The sequence below is a fragment of the Theropithecus gelada genome, chromosome 5, assembly GCF_003255815.1.
Source record: "Theropithecus gelada isolate Dixy chromosome 5, Tgel_1.0, whole genome shotgun sequence".
NCBI classification, from domain to species: domain Eukaryota; kingdom Metazoa; phylum Chordata; class Mammalia; order Primates; family Cercopithecidae; genus Theropithecus; species Theropithecus gelada.
In genome coordinates, this window is record NC_037672.1 from 54,488,422 (window position 1) to 54,514,079 (window position 25,658).

The 25,658-nt window shown below is 40.4% G+C and overlaps 1 protein-coding gene across 1 annotated transcript in view; it reads left to right on the forward strand.

Moving 5' to 3' along the window:
• The window catches only part of HSD17B11 (hydroxysteroid 17-beta dehydrogenase 11), a 64,406-nt gene extending 40,030 nt beyond the window's left edge, over nt 1-24,376 (forward strand). The window contains exons 6-7 of the mRNA XM_025386058.1: nt 20,360-20,476; nt 23,622-24,376. Coding sequence (XP_025241843.1) covers nt 20,360-20,476; nt 23,622-23,712 — 208 coding nt within the window. The 3' untranslated portion in view covers nt 23,713-24,376. The remainder of the gene's footprint in view (nt 1-20,359; nt 20,477-23,621) is intronic.
• The last annotated feature ends 1,282 nt before the right edge of the window (nt 24,377-25,658 follow it).

Here is a 25,658-nt window from a genome sequence, read left to right on the forward strand (position 1 = left end):
ATGGTTTGTTTTTTCCAAATAGTTAATGAGTTTTCTGTACTATTTATTAAATATTACATCATTTCCTCACTGATATTAAATTCATATTATAAGTTCATATGCTTACTTGGATAGACTTTTGGATTCCCAATTTTATTGTAATGACGAGATTCAATTTTGCTTAGTTGTGTTTTGTTTTTGAGACAGGGTCTCACTTAGGCTGAAGTGCAGTGGTGTGATCGTGGCTCACTGTAACCCTGAACTGGGCTCGAGCAGCCCTCCACCTCAGCCTCCTGAGTAGGACTACAGTGTGTGCCACCATGCCCAGCTAATTTTTTTTTTTTTTTTTTTGAGAGCCAGGGTTTTGCTATTTGCCCAGGCTGGTCTCGAATTGACCTTGAGCAATTCTCCCACCTCCACCTCACCTCCCAAAGTGCCAGGATTATAAGCATGAGTCCCTGCATCCAGCCAAGATTCAATTTTTAAGTTTTATTCTGCCCACTCAAACTTCCCCATCTTTCCCCCAATTCAGCTGCCTTTGTTGAAAATGTATTTAAAATTAATGAAAAATATTCAGTGTGGTCACTTGAAGGGTTAATGGGTTCTAATTTTTTTCCTTTTTTTTTTATTTTTTTATTTTTATTTTTTTTGAGACAGGGATTCACTCTGTCACCCAGGCTGGATGCAGTGGCACAATCACAACTCTCTGCAGCCTTGACCTCCTGGGCTCAGGCAATTCTCTCACCTCAGCCTCCCCAGTACCTGGGACCACACAGGCATGTGTCCCCACACCTGGCTAATTTTTAAATTTCTTGTAGAGACAGGGTCTCCCTGTGTTGCACAGGCTGGGCTCAAGGGCTCCTTGAACTCAATTGAAACTCCTGGACTCAAGTCATCCTCCCAACTTCAGCCTCTCAAAGTGCTGGGATTACAGGCGTGAGTCACCATGCCCAGCCTAACAGGTTCTATTTTATTTTATTTTATTTTTATTTTATTATTTTATATTATTTTATTTTATTTTTTATTTAGTAGAGACGGGGTTTCACCATATTGGTCAGGCTGGTCTCGAACTCCTGACAGGTGATCCACGGCCCCCAGGTTCTATTTTAAATACATTTAATTTAAGTCATCCCACAGGGAAGCAGAACAGAAAGCCAACGTTAGACAGAAATTTGGGAGCTGTCCAAAGATCTCAAGCCCCCAAGAATCTATCAAATAGTCTTTAAAATCTATTTTTAATACACAATTTTGTTAGAAAGCAAAAGTAAGAGTATTTATTTTAGAGGTCAGTGTTTAAATTTATCAATATTAAACCAGAAAACCCTAACTGGAGTCTGAAGAGACAAGAGAAGGGACAGATAAGTTTTTCAGGTTGGGAAATGGATCTGAGGAATGAGAGTGGTGAGGATAAGCTTCAGTAAAACTGAAAGCAGATGTTGAAGATAAAACTTGCCAGTTTCCTCAATTTCTTTTTCAGTATGTGGATACTAAAATAACATATTTGAGTCAAGTTTTTAAGTCATACTATCTTTCAGTAGTTAAAAACAGACATCCTATTTTCAAAAGTTATAATTGAATTTTTTAACCTTGCGCCCTTGACAAGACCACACAGAGCTGACCTTAATGTGGGCTCCAGTGCCCTCTCCTGACAAAACTTACTAGTGCCATTAAAAAAGAATTAGGAAGCCCACTCTGGCGGAAAAGTGTGAACAGAGGCTAAGATTATTCTAGGCTGAATATAAACCTGACCAAGGAAGGGCCTAGAATATTGGTCTTGACATATGAACCTCTTTGAGGCTAAGCTGGTACTAAAGTAGACTCCAAAGATGAAGTTAGTTTTAATATAGAAACTTAGTACTTCTAATTAGAAGAGAGAACGTATTCCTCATTAAATACCTGTTTACATGTCAGACACCAAATAAAATGTCATTTTCTTAAACCTCACAACAATACTTTGGGGGAGATGTTATTAGTCCTTCTTCACTAGATGAGAGATGTCTGAGGTTTAGAGAAATTAAGTAACTTGCCCAGTTACTGAGATTCAGATTAAGCTACATAGCCCTTTCTGAATAAAGAAAATTGAACCAGTCTCTAAATGGCTGAATTATAAATATTTTGTTTCATATTAATATTGGAACTTAAATTCTGTTTGAGAGCATATCTAAGATGTAGTTTATTGGTTCTTATATTTACACAGCTAACACACTGCAAAGAAACTGTTTACTAGAAAGGTGTAATACAGCATAATATGGGTTTATTGGAATTAAATGTAAATCAGGTGTTCCGATTATTTTTTTTAAGCTCAGTTATTTTTATTAAATAAACTTGGATTTCAATAGTTTTAAAAAATTTTTTAAATATATATATATATATATATATATATATATATATATTTTTTTTTTTTTCTTTTAGAGACAAGGTCTTGCTTTGTTCCCCAGGCTGATCTTGCCTCAGCGTCCCAAGTAACTGGGCTATAGGCGTGAGCTGCCACACCCAGCTTAGCACACTTTTAATCTTTGCCAGTATGATAGGAAAAAAACAGTACCTCCATGTTATATTAATATGATCTTTTTATCATTAAATGGGCCAACAATATTTTCATTCATTTAATTATTTATTTATGTTTGAGACAGGGTCTCGCTCTGTCGCCCAGGCTAGAGTGCAGTGGCATGATCCCAGCTAACTGCAGCCTCCACCTCCCAGATTCAAGTGATTCTCCTGCCTCAGCCTCCCAAGTAGCTGGGATTACAGGTGCATGCCACCATGCCCAGCTAATTTTTGTATTTTTAGTAGAGACGGGGCTTTTGCCCTGTTGGCCAGGCTGGTCTCAAACTCCTGGCCTCAAGCGATCCGCCTGCCTCAGCCTCCCAAAATGTTGCGATTACAGTCGTGAGCCACCGCACCCAGTCCATCCTTTTATATTTAATAAGTCCTACTATCTTTGCTACTCCATTTTGATTATATAAATCAGACTGCATTACACAAATGTTTATAAAACAGGTTGAAGAAATGCCCTTCTGTTCCTAGTTTGTTGAGTGTTTTTACCACAAAGGAATGTTGTATCATGTCAAATGTGTGTTTGATGCCTACTGAGATGATCGTTTAGGTTTTTTCCCTTCATTTTATTAAAATGGTATATTTCATTGTTTTGGGTATGGTGAGCCACTTTGTATTCCTGGGATAATGGCGTGTAGTTCTTTTAATATAATGCTAGATTTAATTTGCTAATCTTTTGTTGAGGATTTTTGCATCTATATTCCTAAGAGATACTGGTCAGTAGTTTTCATGTGATCTCTTACTCTATTTGTTGTATCGGGTTAATTCTGGACTCAGAGAATGAGTAAGAATTTCCTCCTCTTCTATTTTTTTAGAAGAATTTGAGAAGGATTGGTGTTAATTCTTTTTTAAATATTGGGTAGAATTCATTATGAAGCCATCTAGTCCTGGGCTTCTCTTTCCTGGAAGTGTTTTGATTTCTGATTCAGTCTCTTATTAAAGATTTCAGATTTTCTGTTTCTCCTTGAGTCAGTTTTGGTAGTTTGTGTGTTCCTGAGAGTTTGTATATTTCATGTATGTTTCTAATTTGTTGGCCTGCAATTGTCCTCATATTCCCTTATAATCTTACTTATTTCTGTAAGGTCAACAGGAATGTCCCTGCCTTCATTCCTGGTTTTAGTAGTTTGAGTCTTCTCTATTTTTGCCTTGGTCAGTGTAGCTAAAGGTTTGCTAATTTTGTTTATCTTTTTAAAGAACCTATTTTCAGTTTCATTGATTCTGTAGTTTTTCTGTTCTCTATTTCATTCATTTGTGCTTCAATCTTTTTTTCCTGCTTGCTTTGTGTTTGTTTTGTTTTTATTTTTAGTTTCTATAATTTCTTAATGTGCAATTTCACTTTTTTGATTTGAGATCTTTTTATTTTTTTAATGCAGACATTTGCAGCTATAAATTTCCCTCTGAGCACTGCTTTCACTGCACCTCATAAGTCTTTATTTTTTTATTTTTATTTTTTGAGATAGGGCCTCACTGTGTCACCCAGGCTGGAGGGCCAGTGGTGCAGTCATAACTCATTGTGGCCTCTACCTTCCTGGGCTCAAGCGATCCTCCTGCCTCAGCCTCCTGAGTAGCTGGAACTACAAGTGCGTGCCACCACACTCAGCTAATTTTTTTAAATTGTTTGTAGAGACAGGGTCTCACTCAGTTGTCCAGGCTGGTCTCAAACTCCTGGGCTCAAGCAATCTTCCTGCCTCGGCCTCCAAAGTGCTGGGATTATGGACTTGAGCCACTATGCTCACCTCATCCCATAAATCTTGATTTGTTGTGTTCACCTCTAAGTATTTTCTAATTTCTTGTGGTTTCTCATTTGTCTCATTGTTTATTTAGGGGTACTGTTTAATTTCTATATATTTGCGAGTTTTCCAGTTTTCCTTCTGTTATTTTCTGATTTTACTCCGTTGTAGTCAGAGAACATAGTTTGTATAATTTTAATCTTTTAAAATGTATTGAGATTTGCTTTGTGGTCTGATGTATGGTCTATCTGGGAGAAAATTTTCCATGTGTTCTCGAGAATAATGTGTATTCTGCTGTTGTTGGGATGGTGTGTTTTACACGTATCTGTTAGGTATAGTTGATTTATAGTGTTCTTCAAGTCTTCTGTTTCTTGGGGTCTTCTGTCTAGTTCTTCAATATGTTGTTGAAAGTGGAAATTAAAGTCCCTAACTATTATTGTTGAAACTGTCTTACGTCCCCCTCTCTTTAATTCTGACGGGTTTGCTTCATGTATAATATTTTGGGGATCTCTTGTTAGCTACACAAGCAATTTTTAGTTAAATGTGTTTTTCCTGAAATAAGTTATCTCTTTCCAACTAATGATAGAAACAATGCCGCATAACCTGAATTTATTAGATTAGGTGTAATTGAGTGTTCTGATCATTTTGGGGGCACCCAAGATTTATTTCTGTTGAACATAGTTTTAAAATATCTAATTTCCCATCTGTAATGTACATAACACAATTTATTTTTTCTCTAAAAATTTAGGAGTTTGTATGTGTGTGTCACAGAAAGATACTAGTTTTTATTGACTAGTACCATAAAAAGATGTTATATAAGAAAATGCCTCCTGTAACATTTGTGTAGTGTAACCGTGTAAAGTGCTTGTATATATACATTTCCATTTAACCACCATATTCCCAGTGGAGTGCTGGTGCTGGCTTGTATAGAAGTACTCATTCAATGATGTCATGTAGATAGTTTAAAATTAGTTGTTGTGGGAATATTTACACTGTGGAAATCAACAAATGCTACCAAACTGGGATTTTTGTCCCCTAGAGAGCCAGTGGTTAAACATTTGCCACTGAACCACTGCACTATCCTTATTTTTCAGATTAGGAAATAACAAAAACAAACCTGAGATTTAAAGAGTTGAGGCCAGGCGTGGTGGCTCACGCCTGTAATCCCAGCACTTTGGGAGGCCGAGACAGGAGGATTACCTGAGGTCAGGGGTTCGAGACCAGCCTGGCCAACATGGGGAAACCCCATCTCTACTAAAAATACAAAAATTAGCTGGTCTTGGTGGCACACACCTGTAATCCCAGCTACTTGGGAGGCTGAGGCAGGAGAATTGCTTGAGCCTGGGAGGCGGAGATTGCAGTGAGCTGAGATCGTACCATTGCACTCCAGCCTGGCTGATAGAGCGAGACTCTGTCTCAAAAAAAAGGAGTTGAAATGTTTTCCCCAAAATTACTCATTACTTAAGTGGTTAAAGTAGGTCGTCAAATACAATCCTTCAGACTGAAAAAACTCTTTCCCCCTCAGTATTTCTGTACCCCAACATGCACCCTCCTTTCCCACCCCAGCAGATTGGCCTGCAGTGTTTTTGGATAGTTTCTACAAAATCCACTAAGAATATTTGTTTAATAGGATTTGTAACTCTCATTAACTTTAGCATGTCAGGAGACAAAATGTTTCCACATACTGACATTTGATAAGATATTATTTTGCTAAGAAATTGAGTTTTTTCTGAAAGCCTTTGCTTTTGGCTTTTAAAATTATGATACTGAACAGTCATTATATTTCAGTGAGAAGTTATCTGACAGGGGCTAAAAACCTTAGGTAAAGAAATCAGGTACACTAGAAAAGTTTGGTGAATGCAGCACCGCTTGATAGGTAGGTTAGCAAAGCCACAGTGTGGATGAGAGAGTGCTCTATTTACACAGATGTTTATAAGCTTTCATGGAGCTTGAGAATATTGAAGTCTGGTAGCAATGTGCTACAAAGTGAATTTCCCTCTAAATGCTTTTCAAGGCATAGCATCTTTCAGTTTCTGGATTCATCCTCCTTGATACCCCTACCTGTTTACGCTGCAAGCTTCCATTGCCTTTGATTTTTTGCTTCTGTTAGGCCAAAAGCCATTGATTTCATTATTACATCTCCTCTCCTGTCAAATCTCCAAGATTTTCACGTGTAATACTATTGCTTCAAGGTCCCATGGTGAACACAATATTCTAATAAATGAATGAATTGTGCTGAGAATTAAAGCTTATATATTTTTAAGCTCTACTCTCCTTCATGGATCCAATAATCATGCTCACTTTTAAATACAATATTATACTTCTCAGTTGTCCCAATTTTACTTCAAAACATGTATTTTTTTTCTGAATGAATTATTCTTTATTTTTTTCTAAAGAATTTCATCCAGTTTTTTTATGTTGTTTTTTTTTGAGATGAGATCTCACCATCTTGCCCAGGCTGGTTTCCAACTCCTGGGCTCAAGTGATCCTCCTGCCTCAGCCTCTCAGAGTGCTAGGATTACAGGCATGAGTCACTCTGCCTGGCACCTCCGCACATCCAGTACTTTTTGTCTCACTTCTTTTTTTTTTTTTTTTTTGAGACGAAATTTCACTTTGTCGCCCAGGCTGGGGTGCAGTGGCACGATCTTGGCTTACTGCAATCTCTGCCTCCCGGGTTCAAGTGATTCTCCTGCCTCAGCCTCCCGAGTAGCTGGAATTACAGGTGCCTGCCACCATGCCTGGCTAATTTTGTATTTTTAGTAGAGATGGGGTTTCATAATGTTGGCCAGGCTGGTCTCAAACTCCTGACCTCAAGTGATCTGCTTGCCTTGACCTCCCAAAGTGCTGGGATTACAGGCATTGAGCACCACGCCTGGTGTCTCACTTCTTTTAACTAGACACACACGTTAAAAATATGCCTCCCCAAAATGTTAGCCACCCAGATAGTTTAGTGGCATGGCAAATTTCATGAGTACATTTAATTATGTATCATTTTTTTCTAAGTCATTAATAAAATGTTAAAAATATCTCAGTACCAACTCTTGTGCAGCTCCTCTCTAAGTGCACTTCTGTAACTGATTTTATTTAAAGCCACTTATCTATTTATTTATTTAGAGACAGGATCTAGCTCTGTCTCTAAATAAATAAGGCTGGAGTGCAGCGGAACAATCATGGCCCACTGTGGCCTCGACCTCCCAGGCTCAAGGGATCCTCTAGCCTCAGCCTCCTGAGTAGCTAGCACTACAGGAGTGCACCACCACTCTTGGCTAATTTTCTTTTGTATTTCTTTGTAGAGACACAATTTTGCCATGATGGTTAGGCTGGTCTCGAAATCCTGGGCTCAAGCACTCCACCCCCCTCAGCCTCCCAAAGTGCTGGGATTACAGGCCTGAACCATCACCCCCAGCCTAAAAGCCACTTTTTGGGGGCCACTTGCTAGTCTGTGGTATATATACTTGAGTGATTACATGGCAAAGATATAACACAGAACTAAGTAACAAAGCCAAAACCTAAGTGCAGTGGCTCACACCTATAATCCCAGCACTTTGGGAGGCCAAGGCTGGCAGATCACTTGAGCCCAAGAGCTCGAGACCAGCCTAGGCAATATGGTGAAACCCCATCTCTACTAAAAATACAAAAAATAGCCTGGAGTGGTGGCATACACCTGTAGTCCCAGCTACCTGAGGGGCCAAGGCAGGAGACTCGCTTGAACCCGGTAGGTGGAGGTTACAGTGAGCTGAGATCTCACCACTGCACTCCAGCCTGGGTGACAGAGTGAGACCTTGCCTCAAAAAATAAAAACAAAAAATAGCAACAAAAAACAAAGACCTAATAAATATAAGCATATCATGTGGAGATGAAGGGCCTAAAGGTGGGCATATACCTGTCATATTCTAATTCCTCTGATGCTTTAGGAATTGTTCACTAAAGAGACCGAGTATATAATAAAACTTGTATAATAGTATCTGATTTTTTTCCCAAGACTGCTTCAAGTTTAAAAGTAAACTTCTCAGACCTAATCTAGCTCAATTGTTTTTGAATCTTGGTTACTTCTCTAATTCTTATTTGTGGACTTGAAGGGGTGGCCTGCCCCTCCACACCTGTGGGCGTTTCTCGTTAGGTGGAAGGAGAGACTTGAGAAAAGAAATGAGGCACAGAGACAAAGTGTAGAGAAAGAAAAAGTGGGCCCAGGGGACTGGCACTCAGCATACAGAGGACCCGCGCCAGCACCAGTCTCTGAGTTCCCTCAGTATTTATTGCTCATTATCTTTACCATCTTAGAAAAGGGAAGTGGCAGGATAATAGGATCATAGTAGGGAGAAGGTCAGCAGAAAGACATATGAATAAAGATCTCTGTGACATGAATAAATTTAAGGAAAAGTGCTGTGCCTTGATGTGCGTATGCAGACATCTCCGTAAACCTTTTTAGTGCATAAAGAGCAGCATTGCCACTAGCACGTCCCACCTTCAGCCCTAAGGCGGTTTTCTCCTTTCTCAGTAAACAGAACATACAATCGGGTTTTACACTGAGAAGTTCCATTGCCCAGGGACGGGCAGGAGACAGATGCTTTTCTCTGTTTCAACTGCCAAGAGGCGTTCTTTCATCTTATACTAGTCCTCCTCAGCACAGACCCTTCACGGGTGTCAGGCTGGGGGACGATCAGGTCTTTCCCTTCCCACGAGGCCATATTTCAGACTATCACATGGGGAGAAACCTTGGACAATACCTAGCTTTCCTAGGCAGAGGTCCCTGCGACCTTTGGCAGTGTGCGTGTCCCTGGGTACTTGCGATTAAGAGAATGGTGATGACTTTTAACCAGCATACTGCCTTCAGGCACTTGTTTAACAAAGCACACCCTGCATAGCCCCAAATCCGGTAAACCTTGAGTCACCACAGCACATGGCTCTTACAAGGACAGGGTTGGGGGCAGGGTTACAGATTAACAGCATCTCAAATACAGAACAAAATGGAGTCTCTTATGTCTACTTCTTTCTATATATACACAGTAACAGTCTGATCTTACTTTTCCCCACATTTCCCCCTTTTCTTTCAACAAAACCGCCATCATCATCATGGCTCGTTCTCGATGGTCGCTGTCTCTTTGGAACTGTTGGGTATACCGGCAGACTAACAGCAGACAGAACAGGCACATAAGGATTCATATGAAATCTACAATAGTAGTACTTCAGATGGTGTTAACCCAAGTGACAGGGTTAAGATTTGCGAGGCCATCAGCAACTCCTGCAATTGCCTCAGTTTCTGGTACCAACACAGAGATCACATACTTCACAAGGTAATAAAATATCACAAAGCACGTGGAGCCAGGGTGAGATCACAGGACCACAGGATGGGGCAAAATTAAAATTAAAATTGCTAATGAAATTTCAGGCACGCATTGTCATTCATAACATCTTATCAGGAAGCAGGGTTTGAGAGCAGACAACCTGTCTGACCAAAAATTTATTAGGCGGGAATTTCCTCTTCCTAATAAGCCTGGGAGTGCTACAGGAGACGGGGGCTTATTTCATCCCTTCAGCTTCGACTGTAAAAGGCGGCACGCTTCCAAGGGGGTCGTTTATAGGCCTACCCTCAGAGCGCACTCTTTTTCTCAGGGATGTTCCTTGCTGAGAAAAAGAATTCAGCAATATTTCTCCTATTTGTTAAAGAAAAGAGAAGAAATATGCCTCTGTTCCAGCCAGTTCAAGGTTACCTCCCTTGTTCCCTGAACATCGCTGTTATCCTGTTCTGTTTTCAAGACACCCAGATTTCATACTGTTCAAACACACATGCTCTACAAACAATTTGTGCAGTTAACGCAATCATCACAGGGGCCTGAGGTGACATATATCCTCCTCAGCTTACAAAGAAGATGATGGGATGAAGAGATTAAAGTAAAGACAGACATAGGAAATTATAAAAGTATTAATTTGGGGAACTAATAAATGTCCGTGAAATCTTCACATTTATGTTCTTCTGCTGTGGCTTCAGCGGGTCCCTCCGTTCGGGGTCCCTAACTTCCTGCAACATCCTCTCGCCCTTTCCTTTTTTTTTTTTTTTTTTTGAGACGGAGTCTCGCTCTGTCGCCCAGGCTGGAGTGCAGTGGCCGGATCTCAGCTCACTGCAAGCTCCACCTCCCGGGTTCACGCCATTCTCCTGCCTCAGCCTCCCGAGTAGCTGGGACTGCAGGCGCCCGCCACCGCGCCCGGCTAGTTTTTTGTATTTTTTAGTAGAGACGGGGTTTCACCGTGTTAGCCAGGATGGTCTCGATCTCCTGACCTCGTGATCCGCCCGTCTCGGCCTCCCAAAGTGCTGGGATTACAGGCTTGAGCCACCGCGCCCGGCTATATAAATGTTTCATGGCGATGAAGGCTTGTTCATTCTCTCGATTTTGGCGGAGGATTCTTTGACTGGTTTGGAACACTAAAAACAAGCCGATTAAACAGAGACACATAATTCCAAAATTTACTGCAGTAAATAGTAGAGCCCTCAATAGACTTAATCCAAGTCGTGGGGTTTAATCCATAAAGATTTTTTGCCACTTGATCTAATGCCTCAGCTCCAGGCACAATGGATAAGTGAGCTTGAGAGGCTTCAAAAATTTGTTCTTTTAATTTAGAAATGTCTAAAGTGAGATTATGTTCTCTTCCCTGTAGATCACATCTAACCATGTCCCAGTGATGTTCAGACTCATTATAAACTTGGGGTGTAATGCAAAAATCTGACATATTCCAGTCACACTGTAACTGGAAACGATGATCTAAGCTCATGAGCCTATCTGCCATCCAAATGACAGTTTGTCTAAGATCATTAATTTGATTTGCCAATTTTTGATCAATGCCAGATTGTGAATTCCACAACCTTGTAGAATTCTTTTGCCAATTGTCAACAAAGCTTACTGTCTGAACAGAAGAGTGCAATGCAACTCCTGCCACAGAGGCTGTAGCTGTGACTGCAATTAATCCCATAATCACTGCAATTAAAGTAAAAATGAATCTTTTGGGTCTATATAAAATGCCTTTTAATACTTCAGTCAAAATATGGATGGATAGCGAGGCCTCCCATGGTCGGTCCATGGACACAGGGATCCACATGCCTTCCCTTGCTCTCACTAGCAGAATACAGTGCTGCCAATTAAAGTTGAATCAATACAAGTAAACAATCTGCAACTTTTACAAGTTATAGTTTGGGAGTCTGGTTTAATAACTGTATTTCCTATGACTAACATATAAGGGGGCTTTACACAACTTTGTAAAGGAACTGTTAGACTGGAATTTAGGTTGATAGAATAAAATGGCTTACGATCTCTTGTTTCTATAGTTTGATTTCCAGACCAAATTCTAAGGCGGTATGAAGCCACAGTAAGCCTCCATAATTTTGGATGTTCAGGACCAAAAACAGCACTTATTATTTTTGGTCTTGGAGTAGAGATTCCTTTTTCTCCCCATTCCCAAGGGTAAAGACTGTAATTTTTTGTGCTTATGTTCGTCTAAACTTTCTGTTAAGTCACTATCAACAGTTGACTCACTTGTGCACTGGGACAGGATTGAGTTTGTCCTGTGACATTGTGGTAGAATTGACCTCAAGGGGCCCAATCTATAACAGCTCCAAATTGATTGTTTTGTAATATCGCTGCACTATTGGCCACACATTTTTCCCAAACTAAATCTTTTGATTCTTTGGGAATTTCCTTGGGGCGAGGTCTCCCTTTTGGCCTAAATTTTAATGCTCTTTGATAGGAAAAGTCTTGTAAATAGTTTACCTGTGGTTTGAGTGACATTCCACTTACCATGTGATAAGTGAATCACTGGTGGGACTGACAGTAGGTACTTCTACCAGCCAATTTTGGATTGCAGGCATTAAACATCGTGGTGCTCTCCCTAGGCAAATAGGAGGATAACGATACCCAATGGAAATATTTATCATCATTCGTTCTTCCTCCGGTTTGGCAGGGCAACGATCATCTGTGGGACCAGGTACCCATACACTATTATTAACATATACTTCAATAGGATTATCCATCCATGTGACTGCCTGAATTAAGGGCAGGAAAGGCACCTAGGCCTAGTAGGTATAATTAGCTGCAGCTACTCCTGCAGGCATGGGGAGACTTACCACCGTTGATACAATCATTAAAGCTGCAAGCGGGCCGGGCGCGGTGGCTCAAGCCTGTAATCCCAGCACTTTGGGAGGCCAAGACGGGTGGATCACGAGGTCAGGAGATCGAGACCATCCTGGCTAACACGGTGAAACCCCGTCTCTACTAAAAAATACAAAAAAAAAACTAGCCGGGCGAGGTGGCGGGCGCCTGTAGTCCCAGCTACTCGGGAGGCTGAGGCAGGAGAATGGCGTGAACCCGGGAGACGGAGCTTGCAGTGAGCTGAGATCCGGCCACTGCACTCCAGCCTGGGCGACAGAGCGAGACTCCGTCCCAAAAAAAAAAAAAAAAAAAAGCTGCAAGCAGCGTATTTTCTGGGGTTTGTGTCACCTTTGTGCTCACTAGGCTTTTTCCAGCTAACTGTGTCAGCTTCTTTAATTGTGCCCAGGTTGGCAGCTCCGCCTTCTTGGTACATGGCGACTTCATCTGTTCTTCTGATACTACCACTTTGTTCGTCTTGCGCGTCAATGGTGCTCGATTGTGGTATTTTCATCTCCGTGGAGGTGCTTTTCTTTGCATCTCCGATGGGTTCATTGTAGAACTTCAAATGTTTAGTGGGTGTCCAAACAGGAAGCTGATTTTCTCCTGGTGAAACACAAGCAAAACCTCTTCCCCAGGTTATCACCTTCCCTATTTCACATGTCTTATTTTTGTTGTCTTTCCACCAAATCAGTTTTCCTTCATGTGGGCTGTTCTTTTTACCAGTAAGATGTTGTTCTACAGAAGTAGTAGTCTGATTTCTATAAATGTTTAAAAAATTTAAAGTATAGAGTGCTAGATTAAGTTGCATCTGAGGAGTGGTACACTCCTTACTGTCTCCCCCTTCTTTTTGTTTAATTAACTGAGTTTTGAGTGTTCTATTAGTTCTTTCAACATGACCTGTCCTTGGGAATTAGAAGGAATTCCTGTTGTGTGTGTAATTTTCCACTGATTTAATAATTTTTGTAAAGCTTTACTACAATATCCTGGTCCATTGTCAGTTTTAATTTTTTCTGGAACTCCCATTACAGCAAAACAAGATAATGAATGTTTTTTAACATGGGAAGTACTTTCTCCTGTCTGGCAGGTTGCCCATATGAAATGTGAATAAGTATCAACTGTTTCATGAACTTATGATAATTTTCCAAATGAAGGTACATGTGTAACATCCATTTGCCATAATGCGTTAGGACACAGACCTCTGGGATTAACTCCTGCCTCTTGAGTGGGCAGGTGTAGGACTTAACATTGGGTGCAGTGTTGTACAATATCTTTTGCCTGTTTCCAAGTGACATCAAATTTGTTTTTTAACCCTGCTGCATTTACATGAGTTAAAACATGAAGTTCTTATGCTTTTATGAATGCAGATGATACTAGTAAGTCAGCTTGTTCATTTCCTTTAGTTAAAGGTCCTGGTAAATTAGTGTGTGCTCGAATACCAGTAATATAAAATGGGAAATTCCTTTTTCTTACAGTTTGTTGTAATAAATTGAACAGCTGGTTTAACTGATCATCCATGCTGTATTTAATTAGAGCTGTCTCAACATCCCTTGTAGCCTGTACTACATATGCAGAATCTGATACAATATTAACAGGTTGATTACAATCTTGTAACACTGTAATGACTGCAACCAACTCTGCCCAATATCGATTGATATTGAGTTTTAATTACTCGCTCTTTTGGCCCTGTGTAAGCCACTTTTCCATTGCTGGAACCATCAGTAAATACTGTCAGAGCATTTTCTAAAGGTTCATGTCTGGTAATTTTAGGTAAAATCCAAGTAGTCAATTTTAAAAACTGGAAGATTTTTGGTTTTGGGTAATGATTATCAATAATTCCCACAAAATCAACAAGACCAATCTGCCATGCACCAGAACTGATAAAGGCTTGTCTAACTTGTTCCTTGGTTAAAGGAACAACTATTTTGTCTGGGTCATTTCCACACAATTTTATTATTCGTAATCTTGCCTGACCAATTAATGTAGCTATTTGATCCAAGTACAACGTAAAAGTCTTAATTGTACTCTGAGGAAGGAACGACCACTCCACAAGATCAGTATTTTGAACAATGATGCCTGTTGGAGAATGTGCAGTAGCAAAAATCAAAAGTTGGAGTGGGGCTAAGGGATCTATTCTACTTATTTGCACTAACTGAATTTTTTCTTCCACTAATTTAATTTCTTTTGTTGCCTCTGGGGTTAATATTCTTTTACTGTTTAAGTCTGGGTCTCCTCTTAGGATAGAGAACAAATTTGACATGGCATAAGTAGGAATGCCTAGAGTTGGCCGAATCCAATTAATATCGCCTAGCAATTTCTGAAAGTCATTTAGTGTTTTTAATGTGTCTTATTTCTATTTTTTGTGGCTTAAATTTTCTAATTTCTATCTGCATCCCTAAATAATGAAAAGGAGTAGAGGTCTGAATCTTATCAGATGCTATTGTTAGTCCTGCGTTGGCAACCTCTGCTTGCAGAAATGTGTAACAGTCAATTAATTTGTCTCTTGTTTCTGCAGCACATAAAATATCATCAATATAGTGAATGATATAACAATCTGAAAATTTGTCTTTAACTGGTTGAAGAACTTGACCTACAAAAGTTTGACAAATAGTTGGACTATTAAGCATTCCCCGAGGTAACACTTTCCACTGAAACCTGGTGGCTGATTCTTTATTATTTACGGCTGGTATAGTAAAAGCAAATTTTTCACAATCCTGCTCTGCCAGAGGAATAGTAAAAAAGCAGTCCTTCAGATCAATTAGAATTAAAGGCCAGTCTTTTGGAATCATGGCTGGGGAGGGCAATCCGGGTTGAAGAGGCCCCATGGGTTGAATTACAGCATTTATGGCTCTTAAGTTGGTTAACATACGCCATCTGCCTGATTTTTTCTGAATTACAAATACAGGAGAATTCCAGGGCGAAAATGATGGCTCAGTGCGTCCCTTTTCTGACTGTTCCTTTGCTAATATATGTAAAGCCTCCAGTTTTTGTTTTGGTAGCGGCCACTGATTTACCCATACTTGTTTTTCTGTTTTCTCGGTTAATGGAATGGGTTTAGGAGGCTCTACAGTGGCCACCCCTAAAAAGGATACCCTATTCCTTTTCTTTCTTGATTTTCCTCAGTCCCAATTGGGACTTTAATGCCATTTTCATTTTTTCCCAATCCTTTTCCTGGTATATATCCCATCTTAGTCATGATTTTTTGACTCGTGGGGCTGTATAATGGAGCTGGCATAATGATTTCTGCACCTCATTGTTGTAATAAATCTCGACCCCATAGATTAACAGGAATAGAAGTAATCACTGGCTGAACAGTACTTTCTTGATTACCTGGCCCTAAACGATGTAAAATCATAGTACTTTGATACACTTCTGAAGCTGTGCCTACGCCAACAAGTCTTGTAACAGCCTTTTGTTTAGGCCAATTTTTTCGCCACTGATTTAAAGCAATGACAGAGATATCTGCTCCAGTGTCTACCAACCCTTCAAACTGTTTTCCTTGAGTAATGGCCTTACTCAAGGCCAAGACAGGTCTGCTCTCAGAGACTTGCCTTTCCTGCCGGATCAGTGCTTCCAAACCCTCCTGTTCTTTTTACTTCACTGTTTCCAACTCTAACATAAGGCAGGAGTAATAGTTGAGCAATCCTGTCTCCTGGACTGGCATTCCAAGGAATTGAGGAACTAATAACCAATTGAATTTAACCTTTATAGTCTGAATCAGACACAGCAGTATGAATTTGAACTCCCTTTAGATTTAAACTTGATCTTCCTAAGATTAGTCCTACAGTCCCCTCAGGCAATGGGCCGTATGCCCCTGTGGGGATTTTCTGTGGGGGCTCCCCTGGAAGCAGAGAGACTGCTTGTATGGTGCATAAATTTACTGCTGCACTGCCGCTTATGGCGGGGGATAATTGCTGTATTGTAATAACTGGCTTATTCCCTGAGGTACTGGTGACAGTGGGGATTGTTGTTCCTGAAAACCCTGAGGAACAAAGGGCTGAATTGGGAATGCCCCAGTTTGTTGCGGGGCCTGAGGCTGGCCCCTCCTCTCGTTTCCGACAGTGGTTGCCCATTTTTATCAAATTTAGAACGACATTGATGACCCCAATGTTTTCCCTTTTTACATCTTGGACATGGGCCAGGTGGCTCTTTATCTGTTGTTGTAGTAGCTTGAGTAGTTACATTTTGTTTATCTGAGACTAGGCAATTCTTTTTTAAATGACCGATTTGACCACAGTTATAACATTTTCCCCCAAATGTTCTAACTTGTCCTCCTAAAGCAACTCCTGTGATTGCTTGAGCCATAGCATAGCTTTATGCATAGCTCCTGCAATTCCATCATAGGCTTTAAGGTACTCTGAGAGTATATCTGATCCTGCCGGGATGCTTCCTTTTAATGGCTTAATGGCTGATTGGCGTTTTCTTTTTTTTTTTTTTTTTTTTTGAGGCGGAGTCTCGCTCTGTCGCCCAGGCAGGAGTGCAGTGGCGCGATCTCGGCTCACTGCAAGCTCTGCCTCCCGGGTTTACGCCATTCTCCTGCCTCAGCCTCCCGAGTAGCTGGGACTACAGGCGCCGCCACTACGCCCGGCTAATTTTTTGTATTTTTAGTAGAGACAGGGTTTCACTGTGTTAGCCAGGATGGTCTCGATCTCCTGACCTCGTGATCCGCCCGTCTCGGCCTCCCAAAGTGCTGGGATTACAGGCTTGAGCCACCGCGCCCGGCCCTGATTGGCGTTTTCATATGTCATTAACTCCACTATGACCTTATGGGCATTCTCATCGGTAATTGACTTTTGAGCAGCATCTTGAAACCTTGCTACAAAATCAGGATAGGGCTCTTTAGAGCCTTGTCTTACTGTATTGAACAAGGGTCAGGCGGTTCCTGGGTCTTGGATTTTCTCCCAGGCCCTAAGGCAAATAGCCCTAATTTGCTCAATGGCCTCATTTGGCATTATTGTTGACTAGCAGTGCTCCAATTTTGACCTATTCCCAATAGTTGATCTACGTCTATGTTAATTGGAGGATTGACAGTCCTATGTCTTCGGACCTGTTCTTGTGCCCCATCAGTCCACCAAGTCTTAAATTGTAAAAATTGAGAGGGTGAGAGAGATGATTTTGCCAGAATCTCCCAATCATAAGGAATGAGTCTGTGTCCATGAGCAATGGAATCTAATAATGTTCTCACGTAAGGAGAGTTGGGTCCATACTGTTTTACTCCCTCTTTCATTTCTTTTAGCATTTTTATAGAAAAGGACTCATATCTGGCTTCAGCTACGAGAGGCTCTCCCTCTTGGGCCCCTTCTCCAGGTGGTCTTGATTCTAATATTACTGGGAATTGCCACGCTTCAATATCTCCTTGTTTTCTTGCCTCATCAATAATTTTATGTAATGCACTACCCTGTCCACTAGGCGGTGCTGTAGGATTAAGTCTCATGGTGGGCGGCTGAGGCTATAGCGCCCTGCCCTGTGGCGCTGGAAGCATTCCTGGCTGTCCGTACAGATTTTCTGGGGGCAGCCGATACTGAAGTTCGGCTGGCGACCAGTATTGATAGGCTACTGGCGGCTGGGTCTTACTTTCTATCGGCTGATATTGTGGACATTGTATTTGGATTGGCATTGTCATGACAGAGACTCTATCTTTTTCTATTTGATCTTTTGGTGTTTGTACTTGTTTAACCTGCATTTGAGGTTGTAAAGTTACAGGCATCTAAGCTGCTGTAAGAGGAGTTGGCCATTGTGGGTTAGACTCTGATGGCTCTGCTAGTTCTGGACCTTTTTCTTCTAACTTTAACATTTCAGGATATATCACCTCCTGTAATTGATTGTCGTCAACATTTTGCATTGACTGAGCCATTACCGGCTCTGCTACACATTTACAATGTGAACTTTCTGTTCCTTTCCGGGATTCTATCCCTGCCTCTTTTTGACAATCTACTGCACAGCTTTCAGGGACATAAGAAACTGAAACGCTATCTTCTTCTGTTTGAAACAGTTCTAAAGCTACTTTAATAATGACCCAATCATTCCATACTGTAAGTGGGATGATTTTAGCTTCCCTGCTTGCTTGCTTTAATTCTTTGCCAATTTTTTCCCCAGTCTTTTAGATCTCAAGTTCCCTGTTCTGGAAACCATGGGCAAAATTGTTCTATTGTTTGAAATAGTGTAATTAGATTTTTGGTAGAGACTTTAACTCCCCCTCTTTTTAAGAGAATTTTAATAAAGCTGCGATAAGAGGCATATTTACTTTTAGTTTGCCCCATTGTTACCCTAGGTTCTTCCGAGCGCACAAGCTTACCGCAAGGCTGACTGTAGACGTACTCAGGAGTCTCTCATCGACTTTTCCTCAATGACCACTCTTGAGCGTACCTTCACCCTAGAGAAAAGCACCCACGTTGGGCACCAGATGAAGGGGTGGCCTGCCCCTCCACACCTGTGGGCGTTTCTCATTAGGTGGAACGAGAGACTTGAGAAAAGAAGTGAGGCACAGAGGCAAAGTATAGAGAAAGAAAAAGCGGGCCCAGGGGACCGTCGCTCAGCATACAGAGGACCTGCGCCGGCAACAGTCTCTGAGTTCCCTCAGTATTTATTGATCATTATCTTTAACATCTTAGAAAAGGGAAGTGGCGGCCAGGCGCAGTGACTCAAGCCTGTAATCCCAGCACTTTGGGAGGCCGAGACGGGCGGATCACGAGGTCAGGAGATCGAGACCATCCTGGCTAACATGGTGAAACCCCATCTCTACTAAAAAAAATACAAAAAACTAGCCGGGCGAGGTGGCGGGCGCCTGTAGTCCCAGCTACTTGGGAGGCTGAGGCAGGAGAATGGCTGAACCCAGGAGGCGGAGCTTGCAGTGAGCTGAGATCCGGCCACTGCACTCCAGCCTGGGCAACAGAGCGAGACTCCGTCTCAAAAAAAAAAAAAAAAAAGGAAGTGGCAGGACAATAGGATCATAGTAGGGAGAAGGCCAGCAGAAAGACATATGAATGAAGATCTCTGTGACATGAATAAGTTTAAGGAAAAGTGCTGTGCCTTGATGTGCATATGCAGACATCTCCATAAAACTTTTTAGTGCATAAAGAGCAGCATTGCCACTAGCACGTCCTACCTTCAGCCCTAAGGTGGTTTTCTCCTTTCTCAGTAAATAGAACATACAATCGAGTTTTACACTGAGATGTTCCATTGCCCAGGGACGGGCAAGAGACAGATGCTTTTCTCTATCTCAACTGCCAAGAGGCCTTCTTTCCTCTTATACTAGTCCTCGGCACAGACCCTTCATGGGTGTCAGGCTGGGGGACGATCAGGTCTTTCCCTTCCCACGAGGCCATATTTCAGACTATCACATGGGGAAAAACCTTGAACAATACCTAGCTTTCCTAGGCAGAGGTCCCTGGGAGCTTCCCCCGTGTATGTGTCCCTGGGTACTTGAGATTAAGAGAATGGTGATGACTTTAACCAGCAAGCTGCCTTCAGTCACTTGTTTAACAAAGCACACCCTGCACAGCCCCAAATCCATTAAACCTTGAGTCACCGCAGCACATGTCTCTTGCAAGGTCAGGGTTGGGGGTAGGGTTACAGATTAACAGCATCTCAAATACAGAACAAAATGGAGTCTTTTGTGTCTACTTCTTTCTATATAGACCCAGTAGCAGTCTGATCTCTCTTTCTTTTCCCCACATAGAATAGGAATTATAATATTACCTTCATAAGGTTATTGTCAGACTTCAATGGAATGACCTATGTAGAAAGTTTAGCAGTTTGTGGTAGACGATAAGCACTAAGTGAATGATTGTTATTATCAGTGGTAAAGTAGCTGCTATTTCTGAGCACCTATACTAGGCCAGACACTACAAATCAGTTATGTTATGGTGTCTGTGCCATACTAAAGCTGTTTGTTAGCACCAAACTAAAGCTGAAGCCTTGGTGAAGTATTTTGTTTCTGAAGACTGCCTCTGATTTCAGTTTAGGACCCGCTCTGGAACCTGAGGAAGTGGTAAACAGGCTGATGAATGGGATTCTGACTGAGCAGAAAATGATTTTTATTCCATCTTCTATAGCTTTTTTAACAATATTGGAAAGGTAAGTGACAGTTAAGTTTTTCAGCCTTAGAAATGAAAGGTAAAATAAAAATTATCTATTACATTTTTTGCTGACATTTAAAATCAGGCAGTTGATAAAGTACAGTTAAATGGAATTGACTTAATAAAAATAACAGGCTGAATAAAGATGTCATCAGTTTTTTTAAACCACTTGTGTTAATCATTGAGGCAAGACTGATACAGCTCCTGGGTGAATGAACTGAGTAATTTCCACACATTTTTACTTTTTGTAAAGAAAGAAATTTGTATATTTCTGTAAGTCTTGTCTTATAAATGAATGACTCTGAAGAAGGATAGTTTTTCAGCATCTTTACATAATGGAATCATAGAACAATGATATTAAAGGAGACCAGATTTAGGTTTTATGTATTAATTTAAAGATACAACAGATAATCATTGAGCTTTTGTTTTGTGCAAAATCATACTGACGTATATGAATTGCTTTTTTTTTTTTTTTTTAATAATATTAGAAATCCTTGAGCCTTGCTTCTTCCAATGTAGTTCTTGGACTAGCAGCATCAGTATTACCTGGAAATGTGTTAGAAATATAGACTCTCCTCATCTCTTGAATCAGAATTTGCATTTCAATAAGTTCTCCTAGATGATTTGTATGCATATTAAAATTTGAGCAGCACTTCTTTGGAGCAGTAACTCTCAACTCTGGTGCACACTGGAGTTCACCTGGGAGGTTTAAGAAATGCCGGTGCCTGAGACCAACTCCCCCAAATTCTGATTGACTTGGTTTAGAGTGTGGTCTGGGCTTTGAGAGATAAAACAACTTTCTAGGTGATTCAGTTATTCAGCCAAGATTGGAAACCACTGGTTTCACTGGTTTCATCATAACACACTGCTTCATTCCTCATCTGGGAAAACTGTGTGGCAGTGAGGCTGGCCACATGAGGAGGAGAAAGGAGAGAGGTGCCTTAGGACAGCTGGGAGAAAAAGCCTCTTGCTGCCTGTCCTAGACTGGGCTTCTCCAAGTCAGTGGGATATCATAAGTACTTGGGAAGTGATCACTGAGTGCATACTTATGTAACGTGACAAGTATAGTGCCAGAAACATCATAAGTTTTAACGTGTTTACTCACCAAAGACATCCTTGAGCTTTACTACCTAAACCTCCAAGGCATGTTCATCATAGTTTTTAGCAGAAGGGGCGAGAAAGCTTAACATATGTCACGCTTTTCATCTCTTGAGTTTTTTGCTCTTCACATCAGTAATTCTCAAAATATAATCTCTGGACCACTGTCTGTGGCAGCTGTCTATTAAAATACAGATTTCTGGTCCAACTCAAACATCCATGTTAAAATCTTAACACAGCGCTTTAGAATATAACCCTGTGAAAGAAGGCATTTTGCCTATTTTTCATCACTGTATGCTCTGCATTTTGAAGAGTGCCTGACACCAAAATGTTTGTTGATTGAATAAATTAATTCTAGTTTCTAGACCTTTAAACATAAAGACTCAAAGTTTGTGCTCTGGAGTTGAATGAAGCTCTGGAGTTGAATGTGTTTGTGTGACTTGCTTGCAACATGAACATGGATGAGTTATTTTTAACTTATCTGAAGTTCAGTTTCTTTATCTGTAACATAGAGAAAACAATTGGACTGTATAGGGCTGAGATGAATAAATAAAATAATGCTCTTAAAGTACTCAGGGCTGGGTGCGGTGGCTCACGTCTATAATCCCAGCACTTTGAGAGGCTGAGGCAGGAGGAACGCTTGAGGTCAGGAGTTCAAGACAAGCCTGGGAAACATAATAAGACCTTGTCTCTACTAGAAATCAAAAACATTAGCCAGGCATGTTGGAACACACTTGTAGTACCAGCTACTTGGGAGGCTGAAGTGGGAGAATTGCCTGAGCCCAGGAAGTCGAGGCTGCAGTGAACCATGATCATGCCACTGCACTCCCTCTTGAGCAACAGAGCAAGCCAAGACCCTATCTCAAAAAAATAAAATAAAAAGTACTCAGAACACTGTAAGTACTCAATAAATGTTATATGCCACTGTTATTATAACTACTATTATTATTATCATTGCCCTAATTCTTGTTACGAGGTCACATTGGTGTCCTATTTCCAAACCCTTTTTTCATGCCATCTAGGCAGATTTCTGTATATTATTATGTTGATTTATATATTCTGTTTTATTTTCTCCCAGACCCACTGGAATGTGACAAGTCCCTAAATGTTCTAAGTGTAGTGTCTGGAGAAAAAAGATGAGACCTGCTAGTGTCTATCACCGTTTAAGACATTTTATTTTTTTTGGAGGGGGTGGGGGATGGAGTCTCACTCTGTTGCCCAGGCTGTAGTGCAGTAGCTCGATCTTGGCTCACTGCAGCCTCTTCCTCTCAGGTTCAAGCAATTATCCTGCCTTAGTCTCCTGAGTAGCTGGGACTACAGGTACCTGCCACCATGCCTGGCTAATTTTTGTATTTTTAGTAGAGATGGGGTTTCACCATGTTAGCCAGGATGATCTCGATCTCCTGACCTGGTGATCCACCCGCCTCGGCCTCCCAAAGTGCTAGGATTACAGGCGTGACCCACCGCACCCGGCCAAGACGTTTTATTTAATATAGTAACACATTGATTCCACAAAAGAACACTGAGGGATAAGTGTTAATTTTTCCATTTACACGTGAGGAATTTAAACTAAAAGGTTAAATAATTGGTTCAGCATTATGCTCAAAACCAAATGCATTGTCTGCATTTTTATTTAGCAGTTCTACTTCCCCAGTCTCTTAGTGGAACATTTTAATAATATTCTGCATTATAAAGTATAAAATTAGTTCCTATTCTCATTTCCTTTTTAATGTTGGGTTTCTTTTTGTAAAGTCTTTAGTATCTCAACTATTCAGTTCGTATACCTCCTCTCTTAGATCTTTTGTTTCAAAAACTGACTACTTCAGGTTATTCTATTCTAAAGAAGGCTAAGCCTTGTTTTCCATTTGAAAACGAAATAGATTTAATGAGAAAGAATATATAGTGGTGACTCAGATTTAAGGTGCTTAATCTTATTTAAGATGAACACGATGATACATGATAACTTTAAAGTATTTCTAAAGAGGGTATTCTACAAATGCACTTAATATTAATTTTCTAATTATTTTCATATATTTTTCTTTTAGGATCCTTCCGGAGCGCTTCCTGGCAGTTTTAAAAAGAAAAATCAATATTAAGTTTGATGCAGTTATTGGATATAAAATGAAAGCGCAATAAGTGCCTAGTTTTCTGAAAACTGATTTACCAAGTTTAGGTTGATTCATCTAATAGTGTCAGAATTTTAATGTTTGAACTTTTGTTTTTTCTAATTATCCCCAATTCTCCAATATCACCTTTGAGGCTTTGGCAGTCTTCATTTACTACCACTTGTTCTTCAGCTAAAAGCTGATTACATATGATATAAACCGAGAAATACCTTTAGAGGTGACTTTAAGGAAAATGAAGAAAAAGAACCAAATGACTTTATTAAAATAATTTCTAAGACTATTTGTGGCTCACCTGAAGGCTTTGCAAAATTTCTACCATAACTGTTTATTTAATATATATTTTTATTTTTGATTGCACTTAAATTTTGTGGGATTTGTGTTTCTTTTTCTGTTCTACATAAAATCAGAAACTTCAAGCTCTCTAAATATAATGAAGGACTATATCTAGTAGCATTTCACAATGAATATCATGAGCTCTCAATGGGTAAGTTTCATCCTACCCATTACCACTCTGTTTCCTGAGAGATACCTCACATTCCAATGCCAGACATTTCTGCACAGGGAAGCTAGAGGTGGATACACATGTTGCAGGTATAAAAGCATCATTGGGATTTAAGGAGAATTGAGAGAATGTATCCACAAATGGCAGCAATAATAAATGGATCACACTTAAACTTTTTGTGTTTTCGTATTTTTGTTCCTAAACAGAACATAACTTAACCTTCAAATTAAAGGAAAACAAATTGTGTAATCTTTTTTTAAAAACTGGAAATTTCTTAGATGTGAGGCTCACTGAGATGGGACTATAAGATCAGATCTATAAATTTTAAAATTTAGTAGGTTAGGTTTCTTCTACTAAAGAAAAATATTTTCAAGACTATATCAAACACGTCTGGGTACAGTGGCTCACGCCTGCGTCCCGACACTTTGAGAGGTCGAGGTGGGTGGATCACGAGGTCAGGAGTTTGAGACCAGCCTGGCCAACATGGTGAAACCCCATCTCTACTAAAAATACAAAAATTAGCTGGGTGTAGGCCAGGCGCGGTGGCTCACACCTATAGTCCCAGCACTTTGAGAGGCCAAGGTGGGCAGATCACGGGGTCAGGAAATTGAGACCATCCTGGCCAACATGGTGAAACCCCGTTTCTACTGAAAATCCACAAACATTAGCTGGGTGTGGTGGTGGGCGCTTGTAGTCCCAGCTACTCAGGAGGCTGAGGCAGGAGAATCGCTTGAACCCAGGAGGTGGACGTTGCAGTGAGCTGAAATGGTGCCATTGCACTCCAGCCTGGAGACAGAGGGAGACTCAGTCTCAAAAAAATAAAAAATAATAAAAAATTAAATAAATAAATAATTAAATTAGCTGGGCGTGGTGGCAGGTGCTTGTAATCCCAGCTACTCAGGAGGTTGCGCCAGGAGAATCATTTGAATCCCGGAGGCGGAGGTTGCAGTGAGCCAAGATTGTGCCACTGCACTCCAGTCTGGGCAACAGAGCAAGACTCCATCTCAAAAAAAAAAAAAAAAAAATGGCTACGTCAAACACATAACACATGAAGAACTTTAATCCTTTTATCAGAAAGTTCATATTTAGAAAAAACATAAGGCAGAATCCTTTAACATCCTGTTAAGTGTACCAAATGAGCTACATTAGGTTCAGAAAATTTTTGGAGAGAGATTTTGATCCAGATTTTAAGCAGAAACTAATATTTATTCAACATATGTCAGTTACTGTCCTAAACACTTAACTTACATCAATTAGCCCATTCAACAAGTTAAGTAATATCATCAGTGTCATCAGAAATTATAAGGGTCATATGGTAATGTGTTTAAGGAAGCTTATGTTATGGATTCTGTAACAAAAAAGATAATTTCTCAGAAAGCATCATTTCTATGTAAATTTCTCCCTCTTTCCCATCAATTACCTTCTAACTCAGAGAATCAAAATATCATTGCTGT